At 48.6% G+C, this 22,432-nt stretch overlaps 1 protein-coding gene across 3 annotated transcripts in view; it reads right to left on the bottom strand.

Annotated features, from left to right (window-relative positions):
• The window catches only part of SRGAP3 (SLIT-ROBO Rho GTPase activating protein 3), a 247,967-nt gene that overhangs the window by 40,489 nt on the left and 185,046 nt on the right, over positions 1-22,432 (bottom strand). For all 3 annotated transcript variants that reach the window (XR_009690322.1, XM_061128036.1, XM_061128037.1), the window contains exons 7-12: positions 21,626-21,847; positions 20,015-20,116; positions 17,120-17,317; positions 12,978-13,062; positions 6,364-6,391; positions 1,032-1,134 (exon numbers count right to left, since the gene is read on the bottom strand). Coding sequence is in view for 2 of the 3 variants with exons in the window: in XM_061128036.1 (XP_060984019.1) it covers positions 1,032-1,134; positions 6,364-6,391; positions 12,978-13,062; positions 17,120-17,317; positions 20,015-20,116; positions 21,626-21,847 (738 nt within the window). In the remaining variant the exon portion in view is untranslated. The remainder of the gene's footprint in view (positions 1-1,031; positions 1,135-6,363; positions 6,392-12,977; positions 13,063-17,119; positions 17,318-20,014; positions 20,117-21,625; positions 21,848-22,432) is intronic.

Here is a 22,432-nt window from a genome sequence, read left to right as displayed (position 1 = left end):
CACCTGAGGCCGACCCTCCCTGCCCAGGAAGTCCTGTGAACGCCCTGTCTGGGGATGGAGGAGAAACAGCTGGAGCAGAGGCAGCCTCCAACACTCCAAACGTGTCTCAGGCAGGGCCTGGGAGCCTTCAGGGCCTTTTCTCCTGACTCACATGAGTCTTATTTTCTGCAGTCAGTGTCTTTGTTAGACGGTGGCGGGCTTCCAGTAACTGGCAGGGACCTTCCTCCTGCTCCTCTAAGTAACGTTCAGAGTGCATCTGCCCTGAGGATATTTCCCACCTGCTACCCTTCCCACCTCCATCACCATCTTAACTTGCCTTGAGCTGTTCTATCTGGGATGGCTTGATCCTTCACCCTTAGCAGCCGAGAAGCAAGAACAGAGAAACTCACTGAAATGAAAACCTTCCTTTTCAGTTTAAGGTGTAAAGGGTTAACCTGGAATTCTATAAGGACTACTTCATCTCTTTTCCCTTCTCCCAAACTGCCTCACAAAAAGCAAAACAAGGTGGAAGGGTTGTCTCTCATACAAATCATATGTGTTTCCTTTGTTGGTCTATTCTCAACTTAAAAAAAAAAAAAAAAAAACCACTTGTGTAAAAATACACTGTTATACAACGCAGGGTTTTCCTTTCTGTTGCTTCCAACCAGTCTGCTCCTGGGAGATGTGTGTGCAACGGGAGGTGAGGGGGTTTCTCTAACTGTCCCTCAGCCTGGTCAGGACTATAGTTCCTCAAGCAGGGGAGCAGGACTGACAGCCCTCCCCACTGCCCACTCAGCCAGGGCTGAGAAGCAAGGGGAGGCACTCTTAGAAGCCACAGATCAGAGACATAAGTGCCTCTGAAGCTACAAGCAGCCCACCAGGAAGACCAGCCAGCTACATGGCCTGGCCCAGGGCCCAGATGGAAAGTTCTGGTTGGTCAGATGTCAGTCTGTCAGTAGGTCGGGGCAGGGCTGTTGGCCAGGGTAGGAGGTGGAGAAAGGCTGCCATTACATTGGGCACGTTTGCGGACTCCGTGGCTCCCCAGCAAGTACCTTAATGAACGCTTCCATACAGCCGTTAAATAGTTTATGGCTACACACTGAGAGAGGCCTAGGTCTCCTCATTTTCTGTGGTTTAGGGGGAAGACAGGGGGGCCTAGGGGAAAACGGAACAAAAGAAATCAAGAAAGCAACCAAGGTAAACATACAATGGGGGAAGACGCTATTGTAACCCACGACTGAAGGAGAACACAAAATGCAAATGGAAGGCCTGAACCCCCAGTGCATTGGTGCCCAATGCTCCATCTGAAGGCCTCTGGATGTTCAAAGGTGTCTTAACTGATCCACAGTGTCAGGCAGGACCAAGGCTCATGTAACACAAATGCATTCTACATTATGAGGGGTGGTGGGCACTGTCGGGGAAACCACTGAAACTCCAATCAGAGGCTGTCATTCCACAAAGCTAACCAGATGGAGGGGGAGTCAGGAGTGAGATGTAACCTGTAGCCGAAAAAAGCAAGAGACTTTCAAAGATGATTGGAAGGGTTAATTTTCATTGTTTTGGCTTAAACGCATCACCGAGTCTCAGCTCCCGATGTACCGGGCCACTGATCTTCCTAATGCCACTAAGCATTTCAAATGCACTTGACTAATCTTTATTCCATTGATCTAAGAGCCGGGCAGTTATTATTCTCATTTTAGAGATGAAGAAACTGATGCCAGGAGGGCAGCTGCAGCTTCTTTGGGGGCCCCCAGGTGAGGATTATCTCCTGTCCTTTAGTCAAGTACACTTTCAGTTAGTGTTTTCAAATTCACTGTCATACTTAACATCAGCTTAACCCTGCATGTGTGGCCCCATTTTACCGAGGCCTAAACTGAGCCCTAGAGTGGGAAAGGGGCAGAGCTAGGCCCCAAACTAAGCCTCTTTGGCTCTAAGCCCAAGATTTTTCCCATTAGGTCAGTCATGGAACCTTAGGGCACTTTCCCAAATCCTGCCCAAACTCATCCATTCCATTAACCCTTGCCAGCAGAGGACTGGGGGGTCAGGTTGAAAGTGTCTTGCTTGACTTTAAGATCTCCATTCCCTGTGCTCGCTCCATCTCGGCCACAGGGAGGGGCGATCACACCACAGTTCACCAACAACAGTGAGATGGCCACAAACACTGAACCGGTTTCCAGAGTTGCTCACATGCATATGCCTGTGTTGGCTTATTTGCTCACCTTTCACCACCCAAGTTGGCCTGACTCAATGCTGCCAGCCTTCTAGGTCAAAGGACTTTTAAAGGTTAGGAGGAAGACCCCTAACCAAGAGACACAGTTCACTTTCAACTAGCTTAGCTCACAGTTTGGGAGGTACCAAGGGGGGACCCAGCCTAACACAGATAATGTCCATGTGTGACGAACAGAGACCTGGGCTCCCCACGTCTTGATTGATTTCTGTGAATGGGCAATAAATCATACGTGCTGTGGAGCCCATCAAGGAGATGAGACTCACACTGCCTTGCTCACTGGCCTTGTTCGCCTGTCTGCTTCAGCAGCCCCACCATCAAGGGAACTCAGATCAGCTTCCTTTTTTTTTTTTTTTTTATTAGTTGGAGGCTAATTACTTCACAGATCAGCTTCCTTTTGGTGTCTGAATACTGAGCAAATACTGCTAGCTCCAGGACATGCATGGGCAAAGACAGTGGAATCCAAATCTCATGCCACCCAAACATTGGAACCAAAAATAACAGCACAGACCAAAACGTTGAAAAGAGACAACAGGCAAGGTTATTTTGAGCCGATCTTGGATCTATGTCAATTTGGTTAGCTAAGTCCATGTCATTTCTTTTTCACAAGTTACTTATTTTTTTGAGGATAAAGGCATGTGAGAGTGAGTATTTCTTATGATAGATCTGCTTTTGAATTTACATATGCCAAAGAGAGTGCTAGAAATGTGACAGGGGGCCATAGGTTTTATGTTTAATAACCGGAGGGTAGCAGCTGAGCCACCTCGTTCCCATGGTGATTTGGGTCTCTGCTTTTGAACGTGTCCGATCATTTCATTATCTCACACTGCATGATATCCTCACAGCAACCCTGAGAAGTAGGCAAGAACTATTAAACCTACTTTAAACATAAGGCAAATGAGCCACTGAGAGATTAAGAAACCTGCCCAAGGTCACAGGAATAGAAGTCAGCTCTTCCTACTCCAGGTCCTGGTGTGAGTGTGGATGTGGGGAAATGGGTTTTACCACAGAACACCCAGCAATCGCATTAAATTATCTATTAAACTCTCATGGTCAACAAGAGTAGAGACTCAATGCAGGTGTTGGACACCAACACCAAAAAAAAAGTCTAGGGTGCCTTTAAAATTTATTTCATAAAGTTAAGTCCCAAGGAATTTTTTTTTCCTCTGAGTTATAAAATTTCTCCTGCCCAATCCAGAAAGCAAAGGACTGTTGGAATCACATCAGGATTTCTTCCTTTAGTGTGGTACTCTGTGCACAGAGCAGAATCTCTGACAAGGAAACGTAGCTATCCCAACTTCGCATGACATCAAATTGATCCCGACTTACTGAAGTGCTGGGTGGGGCACAAAGTGGGGAGCAGAGGGGCAGCTCAGCCAAGGAAAGTGGGGCAGCCTAAGCCTTCCATCTCTTCTGCTGCTCAGTTGCAGAGCAAAAGGAAAGAAAGAGAGAGAGAGGCAGGGAAAACAGGAACAGAGAAAGCCACGGAGAGGAAGAAAGAGAAACCAGAGACCAATGTCCCCTTTCTGCCTTCCAACCAAGATGAAAATTCACACACATTAGCAACACAGAACTTGGCCTCAAAATTATTCTGTGACCAAAAGGATGGTGATTTTCCTAGACGACCTCACAGACATGGGAGTCAAAATTCAAAATGGCAGCAACATTATAGTTGGATGATGGTCAGGCTCTCGGAGGCTGCCCATGGGTGTGCATGTGGTTGCATTTTTGTAGACAAGAAATCTCAAGTGATTCCACCACTAATTCAGACTTGCAGCAAGTTCTAAGTTAGGGAACCCAGTCAATGGTTTGAAGAACCATAATCAAACTTTACATTTGCATTTGACTTTGCCATTTACTATACATCTTTCAAGTGTATTATTGTATCTGGTCTGCCTAATTTTTTGTTATTGTTTAGTCACTAAATAGTATCTGACCCTTTGAGACCCCATGGACTACAGTGCACCAGGCTTCCTTGTGTTTCACTGTCTCCCGGAGTTTGCTCAAATTCATGTTCATTAAGGCGGTGATGCTAATTACAGGGTTATTATGAATTGGGGCTATTCTAAGATAACATTCTAAAGTGTGAGAAAAAAATACAACGTGTTGCAGCCCATGTGCAAAACTGGTCTATCTCTACAAGGCCAGTGGCAGCTTGCTGAGAGGATCTGCTCAACCAATCATCCAAAATGACACTGACCTTTGACAGGAAACTATGGGAAATAAAGAGGGCCACAGTGTAGAAACAGCTCACCCGGGGCATTTAAGATTAATCTTAAAAATACTTCCAAGCTAGCAATGCACTCTACGATAAGTTAAAAATGATTTTTAGAAGAGGAAGCTTTTCGTTTACTAAGAGAGTTGCCTTTGACCTTGGCCAAGGGCCAAAGTGCAGATGGCTGGATTTACGGCTTAGTACAGTGCAGTGCAGCGTATCTAAGTGGGAGGTCTGTAATCCTAGCTTGGATTTCCCAGGCCCTAGGTCCATGAGGGTGTGGAAGACAACATCTCAGGGGACTTTATTTTTTAAAAAAGCAAAACCCCTCAACTTTTCTCTAAGGAACATCCTGGGACCTCGCCAAGGGTTTGATGACAGATCTCTCCTACAATCTGCTGGAACCACTATTCCCTCATGAGTTCTAGGAATCAGGAAGAAGTGAGGGATGGCTCAATTCATCCCCCATCTGTTGCACTATTTGCAGACTTTGGTGTAAAATGTAGCTTCTGGTGTTTGGGGACTATGACAACACTCTCTTGCCACAGATAGATTTAAAAAAAAATTTTTTTTTAAAGGACAACACTCTCCTGCCATAAATAAATAATTTTTTTAAAAAGGCAACATTTGCCATAAATAAACTTAATTAATTAATTCATTTTTAAAAAAGGAATTTGTTTCTAAAAGATTCTTAGAAAGTAAGCCTGCACATCTGCTGGCCCACGTGCTGGGAGGGCCTCCTCTGGCATCACGAATCGTCCCAGTGCTCCCAGACTGCCGGGTCCCAGAGGAACGGCTGCACAGACTAAGCTTCTGAAGAGTCCCTGGTCTCCCACCCTGGGCTCAGTAAACTGAAAACCTCAGAGCTTTCCAAGCCTCTTCCCAGCCAACTCCATTCCAGATGAGGAGGGAGTTGGTTCATCCTTCTTGTTGCCAAATAGGACAGCTTTCCAGGATTCCGAGCCACTGGGAGGAACTTGTGGGGAAAGGATGTCACTGGGTCACTGGGCCCAGAATGAGGCAAAAATTAGACCTCAGTGGTCACATGATGGAAAAGTGCAGGTCTTGAGGCCACCACTAAATTCATGTTGGGCGGTGGGACAGGCATTGCTGGGGATGGGGAAACGGATGGGCTCTAAGGTACCCAGGCAGCGATGGGGCTGCTTAGGGACCTAAATTCTCTGCAGGTAAAGGAAAGGTCCAGTCCTGAAGTCAGACCCTCAGCTATCCGCTGCTGAGTGAAAGTGTTCACTGGCTCTGGTCTGCTCAGGGGAAAGCGCAGAGGGTAATGGTGAGCGAGCTGGAGAAAGCGAAGCTGTCCACTGTTACTTCTCGAGCAAGGGGCTCCGCCACCAGTCCATCCCAGGGCGGTGAAGTCGGAAGCCAGGGCCTGCAGCAGCGGGGGCTGTGCGCGCTAGTGTGAATATGCGCATGCGTGTGCCCGTGGCGCTGGTGCGGGATTCCGGCCAAATCCAGAGCAATGGCAAACCGGGACCCCGGTCTACTCCGTCCCGCCCCGCACCCTCGCCCCCACCCTCCTCGGCAGTTCGCTCGGCAGCCATAGAACGGATGGGGAGACAGGTGGACAGCAACCTCATAAACTCCGGCTTCCGGTTGCCCTACTCTGCAATATATATTACGGTCCCTTCCCCCCATCTGATGGATAGCGCCGCCAGGGACGACACCCACCTCCCGGAGCAGCTCTGAAAGGCTCCCTCCCTGTCACAGTCTAAATCTGGAATGAGCAGAACAGCCAAAGGCCTTGCTTCCCCTCTCAGCACAGTCACACCCCCGTGGGGACACGGTGAGGCGCTGTTCCCTGAAACGGCTGCTCCAAGCTCCAGCGCCGCGTCCCACCCTCCCCGCCCTTCCTGCGCCTCCTGCCCCCTCCCACTCCCCACCTCGGGCGGCAGGTGCGGGAAACCGGATCCCCGGCCCTTACCTGGTTGTACCGCATTCCGCTCTCTCGCCTGGAAAGAAAAGTGTACATTATGTTTAATTGTTGGTTTTGTTTTCGTTTTTGCTTGTTTGTTTATTTTACTTTTGACCGGTGCACATTCATCTTTTTCTAAAAACGTGAAACAACTCACACTTGAACTTAATTATTTATGTAATGGGAAATCTAATTATGCCTAAGGTATGGTCTACTGGGGAGAACTGAGTTTTATTAAATCCTCCGTGCCTCCTATTTGTAGGGCCATGTTCACATATATTTTATTTTTTATTGTTCACATAACAAGGCTTTTGAGGTTCATCCATAGCATGACTGAGTAATTCATTCTTTTTTGTGATGCAGTAGAGAACCTCTAAGTCAGCACTGTCCCATGGAAATAAAATGCAAGCCACAATTTCTAGTAGCCACATTACAAAACTTAAAGAGAAATAGATGAGATTAATTTTAATGTTATTTCAACATGTGTCAATATAAAAAATTAATAAGATGTTATAGGTATATGCAGGCATGTGTGCTAAGTCGCTTCAGTTGTGTCCGACTCTGTGCTATCCTATGGACTGTAGCCCACTATACTTCTCTGTCCATGGGGATTCTCCAGGCAAGAATACTGGAGTGTGTTGCCACGCCCTCCTCCAGGGGATCGTCCCAACCCAGGGATCGAACCTGAGTCTCTTATGTCTCCTGCATTGGCAGGCGGGTTACCACTAGTGGCACCTGCGAAGCCCATTACAGTTATATATACACATATAAACATATGTGTATAGTACTAACTCTTTGAAATCTGATGCTCATTTTGCACATTTCAATTCAGGCTAGCCACGATTTAAGTGTTCAATAGTCATAAGTGACTCACGGCCACCATATTGAACTGCATTGCTCTAGATTCTAGAATCGCATTCAGTATTCACATGAAGAGACTTTATAGAAGAAAGAACTGCGTATTTATGCTTCTCTATGGAAAACAATGCTGAATGGAGCTGGGGAGGAAAATGAAGGGAGGAAGACAGTGAGAGAAGTCTGAAAATAAAACTTGGAGCAAATCAGCACACAATTCCTTAATTCCTGACCAAAGCCACAAGCAGTTACAAGAGTTACTGCAGCTGGTTGAACTGAAGCCAAAGCAGAAAAGGAGAAAAGTGGGGTAAAACAAGAAAATTTGCTCTACTCAGTTTGACTGTGTGTCTGGGGTCTGAGGCAAATTCCTGCCAGACACCAATTTGAGTCACGTTTTCACATAGACCTAAGACCCCCGGTGAGAGCTGATGGTAACCCACCTAGGAAAGGGTCAGCCAGTGGCCTGGGTTGGCTATAAAACATGTCATTTCCCTTAGGGATGTAGTTAACTGTGCAACTCTGACTGACAGAGGGGACCTAGGAAGAGGCTCCTGCTCCACCTCTTCTTGGACTGGCCCACTCCTCTATGTACTACTCACTGTGGTCCAGGCACAGTGCTCTTCTCTTTGTTCAACCTCACCTCATCCCTTCCTGCCTTCCCATGGGCTGTTCCCTCTGCCTCATCACCCTTTCCCCAGTTTTTCATGTGGCAGACACATTCCCACCCTTCAGAAGTCTCAGCTTAAATGTCCCTCCCCCTGGAGACCTCTCTGATCACCCACATTAAAGCAGGTGCCCCATGCTCCTCAACCCTATACACAACTATTATCTATCTCAGCCCAAATTTTCTACTCAAGGACACTTACCACATTTACAATTCTTTACTTAATGGTTTGTTTCCTGTTTGAGGTCTCTCTTCCCCAGGAGGGCAGGAACCTTGTCTGTCTTATATATACAGTACCCCCAGTCCTAGCCAAGCACAGAGTCTGTGCTTTTGATGGGTGGATGGACAGATGAATGGACAAATACAGGCTAGGAGGGAAGAAAGGAATAGGTAGGAATCAAAGGGTCTGGGTCCTGGAAGTGGAATGTCAGAACACACTCAAGACAGACTTTGCTCTGGCAACAAATGGAATCGATTCTCCTTCAGCTTTGACTCACATTCTAGCTCTCAGGAACCCCTTTACTAACATCTTTTGAAATATGGTGTTTCAACTTCTAACAGAAATCAAAAATGCTCTGCCCTTTACCATCTGAGACTCTTGGGATTGTGAAAATATTCTTTATTGTTGGTGGCTCAGTCATTTTCTAGAAGGTCAGACTGTCTGGTCCTGGTGGACATTTTGCTCTGTAATGGACATTAAATCTCAGCCTGAAAAGGTTATGTCTCACTCCTTTTTATAGACAACACACCATGTACCCTTGAGCGGCTAGAGTAAATTGAAAAACCACTGTATCTTAGGTGTAAACCCTGGAGCTTACTGATTACCCAGAGCAATATAAAAGGTCAGAAATCTAAGGCTCAGAGATGATAAACTAAGAATTCTCTAGCCAATAAAATGACGTAGCAACAGCCAAAGGCACATAAGGGTGTGCGTTCTTGTTTCCAAGATGTGGCAGTGACATTTGTAACAAGGAATGCCAATTTACAGGGCACCTAGAAGCATTTTGACTTATATTCCTGGGGTCAGTTATGTTCAAAAATTCGCCTCTAAGTGAGGGTGACCCGGAAGACCTAGAGTTTCCTCCAGCTTGTGGTTTCTCTGAGGCGTGCTGTCAAAAGAGTACTTGAGAGAGACTGAGGCACTAGACATGATATTTCATTTCCTTTTTTAAAAATAAAAACCTTGTATCTTTTTTAGCCAAGACATTTCACTTGGCCCCATATTTCTCACCTGTTTTCAAACAACCAGATTATTCCTCCCAAGATGAGACAGCTCTCAGATGACAGAAAAAGGCCACTGATGCGGGTGTCACTCTACCCTAGACCCACTCTCACAAGAACTTTCTACTGAACGGAAGAGTTAACACGTCCAGGTAGGGAGGACTCATCTGACGACTCTCAGAGGAGTAAATTAGAAGGTTCTGAGCTTTATCAAACTAAGTCAGTGCAAATTCGTCCCTCTCCCTCAATGCCCTAAGAATCCACATGTATCTTTATCGTGCAGGGGGAGATACAAAAAAGACTGAAGATTTGGTCTCAGCTTCAGTTTTTTCAGTAATTCAGTAATTTATTAACTTTAGTTAATAATAATTTATCAGTATATATTAATTGTGACAAATGTACCATACTCATGTTAAATGAAGATGTTAATAATACGGGAAGTTGGATGTAGAATATATGGAAACTGTACTGTCTTTGCAACATTACATATAAAACTACTCTAAAATAAAAAGTTTGTCAAAATAAGAAAAAACTTCCCCAGAACTGACCAGTCTAACAAGACCTGTGCCAGATATCAAAAGCAGCACAGTGGACTTTGCTCACTGCTGGCTTGCAAGAAAACAGGACTATGGAAATTCTTCTAGATGGCTCTTTTTTAGCTGCCATTGTACTTCTGAAGTTGCATTTCCTGTTTTTTGTTGTTCTTCAGCTCAAAACTCAGGAGAAGGACTCATATATCTCAGAGCAAGACGCAGCTGAAGGCTAAACACACTTGGAAGACCAAATGGGTCAAGAGTCACACCAACCAAAACCAATTATTATTAATATCTCATTAAGGCCACTCAGGCAGGAGCAGGAATAAAAGCTTGCATCTGATAGCACTCACAGGGAAGCTCGAGAGAAGCACTTTCTCAACTGGGATCTTATTTTTTAAAAGAACATCTTGTTTTCTAAATCTAGGGTGTCTGATTTCGAAAACACAAGTAGTCAGCAACTCACGTGGACCTGCCTTCTGTTAAATGGCTCATGAGAAACACCCCTCAGCACCCAGTCCCATGACCAGAAAAACCGATCCTACAAGCTGTGAAAGCTGCTCCATCATACACTCATCCTAGCTGCCCTCAGGACTTTGTGTCTCTTCCCTTTCCCTCCATTCTCACTGGTTTGGTTCCCTCTGTTTTAGCCACAGTCCCCCATGGCCCCATTCTCCTGGTCCAATATTGAAATGTCAGGATGAGCAGAATATAAAGGTTGCGGGGGGTGGGGGGCAGGGAATGAAGAAAAAGCTCATTGCAACTCACTCTTCCCCACTCCTTCCCTCAATCAATGAGTTCTGTCAAATGTAAACACCCATGTCTAACCTCCACCCAAATCAAGAAACAGAATGTTTCCATCATCCCCAAAAGATACCCAGCTGTCACCAGCTATAGCACACAAATCTAGTCTATGGCGACAGAAATCAGATCAGTGGTGGCTTCAAGTGGAGGATGGGGGGTGGGGGGGCGTGAGGGTTGACTGCAAAGAGGCACAAGAGAACTTTTGGGTTGTCTCTTTGGGGCTGGAGCTTTTAAGTGCTGGTTATACCTGGGTGTATGTGTTTGTCAACACTGATGTCTACACATAAAATGGGTGCATCTTATGGTATTTCCATTATATGTCAATAAAGTTGATTGAAAAAAATTCCACTGGTGATAGTTTCAAAGTCCTGGCTATTCCTTCGAGCCCTAGTTATTCATCTTCCTAGAAGCTTTTCCTGCTCTTCTGGGCCCACGGTAAAACCTCCCTCCTGGGACTCACAGTCCTCAGAGCCTGCATTGTTCACCTGGCAATTTATTCAGAATTTCTGTGTGATAATGTGAGTGAACAGGACTTGTGTGACCCAGGCACAGCCACTAGAATGTGCACCCAGGGGGAGAAGAGAGCAAGCCAGCGAAGGGCGAGGATGCAGTGTGGATGGCAAACACCCGCAGCAGTGACTACCAGCCCCACAGCCCAGCACAGCTCTTGTCCTGTCGCACTCGTTCCCCAGAAGACTCCTGGGACATCTCTAAACTGCTCCAAGCTGTCATCTCAGGATCCAGTGGCATTGATACCTTGGGAAGTCTTTTCGCCTCTCTGATACTGGCCCCATATTTCCCAGACCCCGTGTTTTCTTTCCTGTCAGTCGAGCACATCCTTCAGCCAACAGACCGCTCCAAACAGAACATGAGGCTATTCCCAGTGTGGCCTACCAGCTTCAGAAGCCCCAGGTCAGCTCCTCTGCTCAAAGTCAAGCCTCATACCAAGCCCCAGGGCCACCAGGACTTGCTCTAAACCACCTGTGCACTAAAAATACCACCTACCATATCAGTGAGGACGTTGCACCCATCAGCCACTACAGCCAACCGTGACGGACAGCCCCAAGGGAACTCAGGATGGAAACGCTACGTCCACCACTGAATCCTCAGACACTGCAGCCGCCAGCCCTGGCTCCCTGCAATGGTGCACCCCGAGGAAACCAGGAGGACAAAAACAGGATGCTGGCCCCAGAGAGCTGAGGCACATATCAACAGAATGATTTCAGGGAGCCCAGACTCTTGCACCTTCCCATACATAGAAGAGCCCCAATTCCTTAACTTGAGATGTCACGTTTTCTTCGATTAACAGCAATCCTTTGGTGTTCTGACTACCTCGTCTTTGTTGCAAAAATTCCTAAATGTCCTGGTTCCTCACTTTGTCTCTATGGAACAGTCTCTCAGAGTTATCTAAGATACTGCACCCTGGGCTTAAGACCTCAGTTTTTTCCACCGAATAAAATATAATTTTCAATTCTTAGGGTGTGCCTTTTTTGTCAGTTGAAACATCCTTGATCTTGGATGGTTTCTAGTTCATGTTCTGGTGATCTTTCCATCCAACATTCATTCAGTGACTATTAATTGAGCGCCTACTATGAGTCAGGCACTGTCCTAGGCACTACAGATAAAGCAGTGGACGAAACAAGCAAGGAAGTTCCTACTCTGGCTGAAGGTATAATGCTATTGGGTGTGGAGGTGTGATCAATGACAATAAGCAGGTGAACAGATGATAAAGAGGTTGAATTCACATGATGGCCACTGAGATGAAGAAAATCAAACAGAGAGAGTGTTGGGACAGAGGTGGTGATTCCCTGAGGCTAGGACAGCAGAGTCTCACTGAGGAAGTGATATCTGTGCTAACAGCTGAAGGATAAGGAGCCATCCACACAAAGATATGGGGTAGGGGGGCATTTCAGACAGCAGATGCAAAGGCCCTGAGGCAGGAATAAGTTGGTTGAGCTCTGAAACGCAGGAGGGAGTTCACTGCAGCTGGAGTACAGTAGGAGAGTGGAGGAGAACTAGATGAGGTTAGGGTAGCACGCGGAGGTCAAATGATTTCAGGTCTCATGTGCCATGGAAGCAGATGGGATTTTATTCCAACCATCGTTGGAAACTTTTCGAGAGTTTTAAGTCTAGTCCCCAGGTCCCTCAAGGACCAAACTCTGCCTTACATATGTGAATTCTTCTTGGACCTAGAATTCCACTAGTGTTCCTGGCAAATAGAATCTGCTAAGAAAGCATCAGTGCAGAGTCCTATGCCCTGGATCCCACCCTTTACCTATTGGGGACCCATTATCACTTTTTCTGGGACCCTTCCCCACAACTTAAACTCAGACTTGTGTTTGCCCCATAGTTTCTGCAGCCAAACTAGACCCCCTCTCAGCATCTGTACCAGGCTGTCTCCCCAGCCGGCTTGTTCCAGTAGGTGGCCCCAGTCCGAAGCCTCATTCTACCAAGTGCCTGGGACCTCCATCTGTAACAGCTCAAGAGGCCACATCGAGACCTAGCGGGGAGGACCCTCTAGTGCCCGCCTCCACGGCTCAACTCACCTTCGCCCAAAGTCTGCTTGAGTAAGTCGTGCTTGGCTTGCAGCTTAGTGATGAGGTTACTGCCGTTCACATACTCTTTAAATTTCTGTAAGACACAGGCACAAGGACATTACAGACTGCAGGGCCAGGTCCTGCCATCTCTGCCTCTGTAACAGATCTTGGGGTGGGAAGCCACCATCGAGGCCCTGGGCATGGGTGGAGGGGGGAGGGTCTCTGCATCAGTTCCAGCAGGTCCCCCCCTCTGCCTAGCGTGGCTGTCCAGTCCTATGAAACATTTCAGGTCAGTTTCGGAACACAAAGAAAGCTGGAGGAGGTGGGAGATGGGCAAAGTAAAAGGGGCTATTGTCACGTGAGGACGGTAGGAGCTGGGGCAGAGGGCTTTTTCAGCGATCAAAGTTCCTCTGTGCTTCTGGGCCAAGGGCATGCAGCCGAGGCAAGAGCGTGTTATCGGATCCGTCAGAGAGGAGCCTCAGGACGTCTTCTTTCATCTGGCTGAGAACTGAAGGAGGAAGGGCACTGCAGGCCTCTGGAGACGTTCCTATTAAACTAACCCAAACTGCACTTGGGGGATAAGATTTTCTTCTTTTTACAGATGAGAAAGGTGAGGCTCACACAAGAAGTGATCTGCCCACAGTTCCTGGGATCCAGGCTGCCTCCGGTCCAGGGGCCTGGCCAAACACAGTGCACCCGGGTGCAGTCCAGGGAACAAGGCACCCACAACAGAAACACATCTACCTGCCCCCAGTTCAGCACGGCCTCAGTCACGCCTCCACACAGGTACCAGCTTCCCTTGGCCCCCCCTTGCCCCATGTCACCCAATCACAGGCTGGCAGCCCTCTCTGCTGGGCCAAGAGGCACTGCACGCGTGGTCCACACCAGTTCCCTTCTGGATCCCTGGTGCTTATAGCTGTGCCTGACATGTAGTAGGTGCCGAGACATTCAGCTGAACCCCTGACCTGGCGGCACTGACACAGCAGAATAGGAGAAAGACAATGAGCTAACAAAAATGTAAGTAAAATATATAATAGGTCAATGGTGGTGAACGCTAGGGATGGAAACAAGGCAGGAATGAGGATCTGGGAGTAGGAGCAGACCTCACTGCAAAGCTGCCATTTCAGCCCCAGCCTGAAGGAGGTGAGGAAGGGGCCACGTGGGCGCACAGGAGGGAGGGGGTTCTCAGCAGAGGGGAATGCAATGACCAAGGCCCTAAGGGGGAAGGCATGGGGATGGATGTGATTGCCCCAAATCTGCCAGCTAGTTTCTCACCAAAAATCCATTCTATGCCTCAGCCAGGAGGCTCAGATGGAGCACAGAGGAGCAGAGAGGTGAGCCTCGGCAGCTCAGGACATATGGAGCATCACTCTACCTGCAGAAGACAGGTGTGGGGCGAAGGCCCACATGTGCCCAGAGAAGACTGAGCTCGCTGAACCCTGCTGCCCCCACCCCACCCCCCCGGCAGGTTTCTGGAGGTTGGGCATTCTTTATTCTTGGCCTTGGTCTTTCTTAGCTCCTAGGGCCTTGTCTTGTGGTTGTTAAGTCATCCCTGTTGTATCTGTAGATGGTTTTCAAACAGGTATATTTGGTCCTTACTGTAATCTCAGATGATAAATGACAGAAGCATCACTATTCTCATTCTACACAGAGGGAGAAACTGCTTAGAGTAGTGACCACTCAGTGTGTGACCTTGATCAAATTTCTGAACATTTCTGGGCCTCATGCCTTCCTCAGGGTAAAATGAGGAGACTCATGGTGCTTCTCCCAGTGTGGTGCAGGCACCAACTGGGGAGAGTGTCCACAGGCAGATTCCTGTGAGTCTAACCCTAGGAGGACACCACAGAGGCCCAGGTGTCCTCACATTTCTAGGGCACCACTTCAGGGAGGGTGGCAGTCTGGAAACTTGCGTTTTCAAGAAGTTTCTTACATAATTCAAAAACACACTTCCGTTTGATAGTTATTCACCAAGAGGCTCTCTCTCTGGATGCTTCCAGTGATATCCCCTCTGATTTTATCCTGTGTTCAAGAATTTACCACGAAAGCCAGAGCTGAGGTTAAGTAGGTGTTCTCTCCATCCTGCCTCAGTGCCCCAAGCAGATGAAGCTCTAATCCCAAACCTGTAACTCGTGCTTTGGCGGGTGACTCACTGGTTAGTGTAAATTACAACCTGGGGTTCTGGGCCCCTGGCTACTGCTTCTATGCTTCACCTAGGCTTCATGTGTAAAGAAAAAATACCATCCATTCATATTGATGTTTGCTTTAAAAGGAGTGTTACGTCCTTAAAAATACCTAAATAATGTCACAACATCAAATCATGAGGTGCACTAACCAGTCAGGTTGATAATTTGAATATTTAAATCAAAGTACAACATCCATGACCCCCATAATGGATGCTGTCTTTTCATTTCAAGCAGGCTGAATTCCCATCTTTGATTCTGCTGCCAAAGTGACTTAATACCCATCCATTTTCCTCCCTTATCTTTGTAACCCATAAATTCTCTACAAACACAGTGTGCCCCCAGTGGAAGTGGTGAACCCCCGAAATTGGCATGGACTCATTCACTAAGTCTCGCTTTGCTTTCTTTCTTGAAAGCAACAAAATTGATCAATGAAATGGAGTATGCATCAACCACTGGCTTTCAACAGATATTTGATGAGCAAGAAATAGAGTTGAATGTTAAAACTGGGTGGGTTTGTCACTGGTTAAATGACCACAATCTAAAACTGCTAAATAATGGATCAATATCAGCCTAATGGCATGTTTTGAACAACTCTGTCTTTGGCCTTGGTCTTGGCATAGCAATTCATTTCTTGTTTGTTTGTTTTAACTAATAAACTTTAAGGTACAGAAGCCACACTTACTGAATCTCTAGACACAAGATCTGAAGAGACAGCATCTGTGATGAGCAACCAGATAAGGCTCATGACAGTTGGAGCCATGAGCTGAATCCATCAAGAGGAAATCAAACTGGTAATAAACATAAGACCTACCTAAGACATCACCTACACATCCCATAGGAGGATGGTTTAATGGCGGTATGCTGTGAATAGAGATTTAACTGATACTAGCTTTAAAACAAAACAATAGAATGTAATCTTAGGATGTATGAAAAGAGAAGCATAGCCCCTAATGTGGAAGGAGATGAAAGTTTAGCCCTGTTTTGTGCTGGTCACTCCATTGCTGGGAGTCTCTTTTTAGAAGTGCTAACAGAACATAGTCAGGAAAGAGTCACTAGGATGCTGAGGCCACTCAAAACAAAAGCTTAAGAGGCCAGATTGAAACAAGTAGATGTGTTTAGCCTGGAGAAATAAAAGCCCAGCTCCTTGCAACCTTGCCAGACTGTCAAGTAGAATTAGCCTCTCTCTGGGTTGCCCCAGAGAACAGAATTAAGATCAATGACCAGAAATCCTCATGAGGAAGCTTTTTGAAGATAACAGAGATACGGGAAAACATTATAATGTCCATAGCCAGCCACAAGCCAAACAAAACAGTTGTTTGGGGAGGGAGGGAGCTTTTAATCTGGGGCTGTTCAAGCACAATCTGCATGACTCTGGGGCAGGAACAGGGTGGAATAGGATCCAGTGTCAGATGGAAGATCCTCTCCAACCCAACATTGCATATTCACTAAACACCCGTTGAACCAAAGCCCCGATGCCTCTCATCCCTGTTTCTCCCTGGCCAAACGGAATATAAGTAATCTGGGATTTTACATGAAGGGCTGGCAACTCACCAGCTATTTGCAAAGATCACCCAGGGCATTGTTTGCAGAGTCCAGGCCCAAATTTGACGCAACTTGACATGACAACCATACACCTAACTTGGGGGTTGTTACTTGGGATGTGCCTCTGGCTCTGTCAGCCCTTTTCCTCTCACCCTACTGAGCACAACCCTCTCTGTGTTTTTTCTAGAACAGGAAAGTTGCAATAACTGTCAATCCAAGATCAAGGCTGATGCTACCCACTGGTGAGCTCACTTTCTGCACTTCACAAAGCCAAGGCAGACAACTTATTCTGAAAAGCATGGTGGAGGAACTGTAGGTCTAAGTGACCCATGGGGTTCCTCTGGCTGCCACTAATTTGGGCTGCCCCCCAAAAGTCACTGCCACTGGGGCTACAGACTGCAGGTTCTCAGTCAGGATGCCACTTACCGTAAAATAGAACATTTCTGTCTCCTGCTGGTTGGCTCTCCTCTTGGCGATGTTGATCTTGCTCATGTAGGTCTCAGAGGCGGCCGACTTCACAGACTCCGTGGACCGGCTGTGTTGGAAGGCGTCAGAGACGTCAAAGTCCTCCACGGTCAGCATGTCCTGCAAGGTCTGCATGGTGGCATCCAGAGTTTTTCTGACCTAGAGAAACACCGAATGTCAACAAAAGTCCTGTAGTCTCACAATGTCTTTGACACCTCAAAGTCCTTTCCCAATCGTTCCTTTATTTCTTCCACGTAAAGCCCCCAGAGGTGGGCAGGACAAAGGTGCTCACTTCTGTTAACGGTGATGTGGAAAACAAGGCTGGCAGCTGGCTGGGGGGAGAAGCCGGGTTGCCTAAGCTCAGTCATGTCATGGGCCTACTTCTGCCAGTGAGAATCTTGGAGAACATTGTGCCCAGCAAGGGACTCAGGTTTTGAGGTCTGTGTCTCTCTATGGTAACACAGCCCCAGAGATGCTCCTCCTGGGGGGCAGGGCCCTGAGGAGGGACAACCCTAGAAGCACTCCCCGTTCTGTTCATCCTGAGCAGGGAGAAGACAGTCTGGATACAGGGGGCTCCGTTCTCAGTGGACAAACTCTCACACTGTCGGCCACGGAGTCCACACAAGCCTGACAGAAAAGAGAGCTCGAGGAAGACGGCCCGAGACACACACGGTGTGCCCGCTCCTCCATGCCCCGACTCCCCTGCCAGGACCAAGCGGGACCCCCAGAGGCTTCACACACAGGCCGCAGCCTCCCCATAGCCCTTCAGTGAACTGTGCCTAAAGGGCGGGCCCGAGCTTGAATGGAGGGTGGTTTCAAACACAGTCCTGGGAGAGCCTGCACCACACTCACTGGACAATGACTGCCGGCTGCTCAGAGTCTCCCTTGGCACTCAGATCTCAACTTAGAAGTCGCCTCCTGGCCACAACCGCATTCTTAACTTAGTGGCTGATATTTTACGTCCTCAATTTGCTGTTTGTTTGCTTTTGTGCTTCCATTCTCACCCACCTCTTCTCACCAGGATATAAACTCCATGAGAGAAAGTACTCTACACTGTCCATTCACTCACTTAACTCGGCACTGAACACAACATGTAGAGGATAGTATGTGCTGAATATTGGAGAAGGAAATGGCAACCCACTGCAGTGTTCCTGCCTGGAGAATCCCAGGGACGGGGGAGCCTGGTGGGCTGCTGTCTAAGGGGTTGCACAGAGTCGGACACGACTGAAGCGACTTAGCAGCAGCAGCATGTGCTGAATAGGGCTTCAGGTGGCTCAGTGGGTAAAGAATCCATCCACCTGCAAAGCAGGAGACGCAGGCAGGCATGAGTTCGATCCCCGGGTTGGGAAGATCCCCTGGAGAAGGACATGGCAACCCACTCCAGTATCCTTGCCTGGAGAACCCCACGGACAGAGGAGCCTGGCGGGCTACAGTCCACGGGGTCGCATGACTGAAGCAAGTGAGGGTGAGCAGGAGCATGAGCTGAATGACAATTTGTTGAATGAATAACTGAGTGACTCAGTTCTTTCCAACACAGCCTCACAGTAGCTCAGGCCCAAAATTAAGCATCTCCCCAGCCGTGAACAGCCTACCCAGAGGAACATGTGCTTCACCCTCCTTTCTGTGGTCCTGACTTCCAACCTAAATTCCATTAACATTATTATACACATACAGCACATGCTGCTCCATGTAGACAATTAAAATTCTGTGGGGGAAGAGACGGCATAAAAAAAGGAAGAAAACACTCTGTCCATATCCTCTCTCTCCTCAGGTTTGAGAAACAAATACATAGTTGGTCTGTAACCTCCCCACAGGGACTTCTTTGATTTGTTCATCCTGAGCTACACTCTGGTTCACGTTTGCCCTGATTCCATCCTCTTTCAAGACACAAAGCAACCTCCCTTCTCTGCACAAGACAGCCCCCTCGAGGTCTGAAGACAGGGACCACGACTCCCCATCTCCAGCTCTGACTGCACGTCTCACAGATGGACCTGCCCACAATCTTGGGTGACATCCTCCAACAGGAGGTCTCCATGTGGCCTCATCATTGCACATCAGAACGGAGCCTCCCAGCTGGTGCTTCCCACCTGGGGGGAGCCCTGAGCCACCCACGGCAGGGAGGTGTGCGGGCCACAGTAAGACAGAAGCTCCGTGGGGCTCAGAAATCTGTGACACGTTTAGTGTGCCCTGGGTTGTTTCACTGTGTGATTCAAAATACCTACTCTTACTTCTGATGATAAAAATAACATAAACTCACTGCAGAAAAGAGAGGAAAGCACAAAGAAGAAAACAGATATCACCTACATTTTTGTAACCCAGACAAAACCACTACCAGCATTTCAAAGTATTTCCTTCCAGCCTTTTTCCTACTCCTGTGAATACACTCAAATATGTACACACACTTTGGTGTACCCTGGTTAGAATAGTACTGAACATAGAGTGCTACTGCCTCTTTGCTTTCCTTTAACATCTTGTAAGCATTTCCTGGGCTTCCCAAGTGGCTCAGTGGTAAAGAATTTGCCTGCCGACACAGGAGACGCAAGAGACAGGGGTTGGATGCCTGGGTCAGGAAGATCCTCTGGAGAAGGAAATGGCAACCCATTCCAGTATTCTTGCCTGGGAAATCCCATGGACAGAGGAGCCTGGAGGGCTACAGTCCAGTGGATCACAAAAGAGTTGGACATGATTGAGCATACATGCACAAGCATTCCCCATGCCATGAAAGATTCTTGGTGGGTATGGTTTTAATGGTTCTACATCTTACAGATGAACCCTGACTTCACACGTCTTCCAAGGGAAGCGTGGGCTCCCCCCGAGCAGCAGCTGAATCCCTCATGGGGCCGTGGGCTCACTCACCTCCTCATTCTCAATCTTGAGAGTGGCCAGTCTGGACTGCAGCTGGTGGTACCGCACGAGCAGCTCCGTCTGGACGGGCTGCTGGGCGCTGACCTGGCACACCTGCAGAAACGACAGCCACCGCCTGCATTTGCCCCGGGCCCTCGGCACCTCAGCGGAACCGGGGCCGGCCGCCACCAACGTCCCCATCCGCAGCTGCGGAAACAGGCCTGAGAAGGTTACGCCACCTGCCCAAGACCACACAGCTCGTCCTGGGCAACAGCAGGGCCAGCCAGGAGCCAGGGGCCGCCCTCTCACAACTCTTGGCTGTGGTCTATGTGGTCTATGTTTGGGCAGCGCACAACAGCTCACTACTGACATGATGTCATTAAGTGAGACTAACTGGCGAACTTCCAGGCAGGAAGCTGTGCCTAAGAGTAGCCAGTGAAAAGAAGGAAGGATGGGAAACAGTGGAATGGGCCCAGCAGGAAGGTGCTCCAGACAGGCAGCTGTGGAGCAGCGATCCTCTCGCTGCCCTTCTCCCCACATGGGCTGACTGAGAGAGGAGGGGGTAGGAGAGGAAGACGAGAGAGAGATAGAGTTCTCCTACCCCGAGTCCAGCCAACGTTCTGACTACCGTGGGCTGGACTGCCTGGTGTCACCTGGCTGAGCTCATAAGAGACAGAGGGCCTCTGTTTTTCAACCCAGCCTTCAATCACCAGCCGAGGAGTCAGAGGGCTGGACACGAGGGGCTGGGATGGTGTGGGAGCTGTGGGCAAGCCTGACAGAAGGCATCTCTTGCAAACGAAGGAAGTGAGTAGGGCCGCGGGAGGGTCCAGCTAACGGCATCTGCAAAGGTGCCTCTGGGCCCCTCCCTGCTACACAGGTGCAGTGACAGCCCAGCCGAGCTCCCACCTGGATCCAGAGGCTGGCTGGGTCCCTCTCTCACGTGCCTGGGTGGGGTATCTTAGGTGGAGGGAATGGGGCCACTAGGAGAAAGTTCTGGGCAGCTATCCCTGGAGGTAGAGACAGGGAGCCAGATATGACTCCTGGTGGCTGTCCTCTGTTGTTCCGGGGACCAGGACTTGAGCCCTGGAGAGAGGGAGGGATGACATGGAAAAGCTCAAGGAGAGATTTTCGTTAGGAAGTTCTGTGAAACTTGGGTAACCTAGTGTGCTGCTTTGGGGCTAATGACGAGTGTCTTTTCCCATTTTTTTTTCCCCCAGAATATCATGAGGATGTGAGCAGCACAAGCCCTGAAGGGAACTCAGCTGGCTGGTGTGCTGAGGGCTCAGGGTCCTGGAGCCCAGGCCAGCGTGGCTCTGCTGAGGCCCCACCTTCGGTGATCCAGGACCATCTGAGGGGAGAACACGAGATGATGGTCTAAGTGTAGGTGTGGGGCTCCCTTGGGGTCTTCTAGACACAACTGGGAGGGATTTTATGGGAAGCTAAGGTCTTGCAGTTCCACAGGCAGCGGACTTGAGGCACCAAGATTAGGGGATTAGTAGTAAACTCCTCCACTGGGGAAGCCCACGCACCAAGAACTTGACCCCAGGCCTCTGAGTTGACATCCTCTCCTTCCCGCAGTCCTCTGGGAGCAGCCTCAAGCAGGGGCTCCTGGGAGAAGCCTACCTCGTCCCCCATGTGGGGCTGAAACTCGAACTTGAGCGGGGGGCAGAAGACCTGGTTACACATGTCCATGACCGTGTGCTTGTCGCTTCGGGAATCTAGGTTGTCCACGGCATTCTCGATGACGTCCAGCCCCTCGTGGCGCGAGGTCTCCAGGTTGTACTCGGCTGAGAGGTAGGTCCGGAAGGTGCGGGCCAGGCTGGCGTGAAAGCCCAAGTCACAGCACTTGGAGAGAGCACACACAGAATGTGCAGGTGAGGGTGGTGAAGTGGAGGGGGGCCGTCACAGTGACTTAGGTCACCTCCTGCTCCACAGTCAACCCTTCCACACTGGAAGGCCTCGTGCACTTTGGAATCTTACCACGCAAGTCATGCCAAAGCCCTTGGAGGGAGCAGTGGGATTATAATCTGGGCAATGGCAGTTCTTTTCTCAGCTCCCCAAACTCACCGTGTTCTTTCTAATCTCCATGCCTTCACACACTCATACCATCTGCCTGGAAGCCTCTTCCTTTCTCCTCCTGTCTAAATATTCTTCCTCTGGGTTCCAGTTTATAGGTCACTTCTTCCAGGAAGCCTTCCTTGATGTTCTCCCCACTCAGAATTTACACCAAGTGTCCCATATCAGGGGTCCACATCTCCCTCCACTTCCTTCAGGTGTTCCCTCAGTGTTTAACACCTGCCACTAGGCATTACATTTGCCTTTAAAGCAGCAGGGTGATGCAGGTTGAGATTCATGAGGACAAACCCACTGGCTCTTGTCCCCTCTTGCACCTCAAGACCTAGAGCTAGTAGGTACTCAGTAAAAACTTGG

Source organism: Dama dama, chromosome 24 (assembly GCF_033118175.1).
Source record: "Dama dama isolate Ldn47 chromosome 24, ASM3311817v1, whole genome shotgun sequence".
NCBI classification, from domain to species: Eukaryota; Metazoa; Chordata; class Mammalia; order Artiodactyla; family Cervidae; genus Dama; species Dama dama.
The sequence above is the reverse complement of the archived record's forward strand: the minus strand, read 5'-3'. Positions and strand labels throughout refer to the sequence as shown.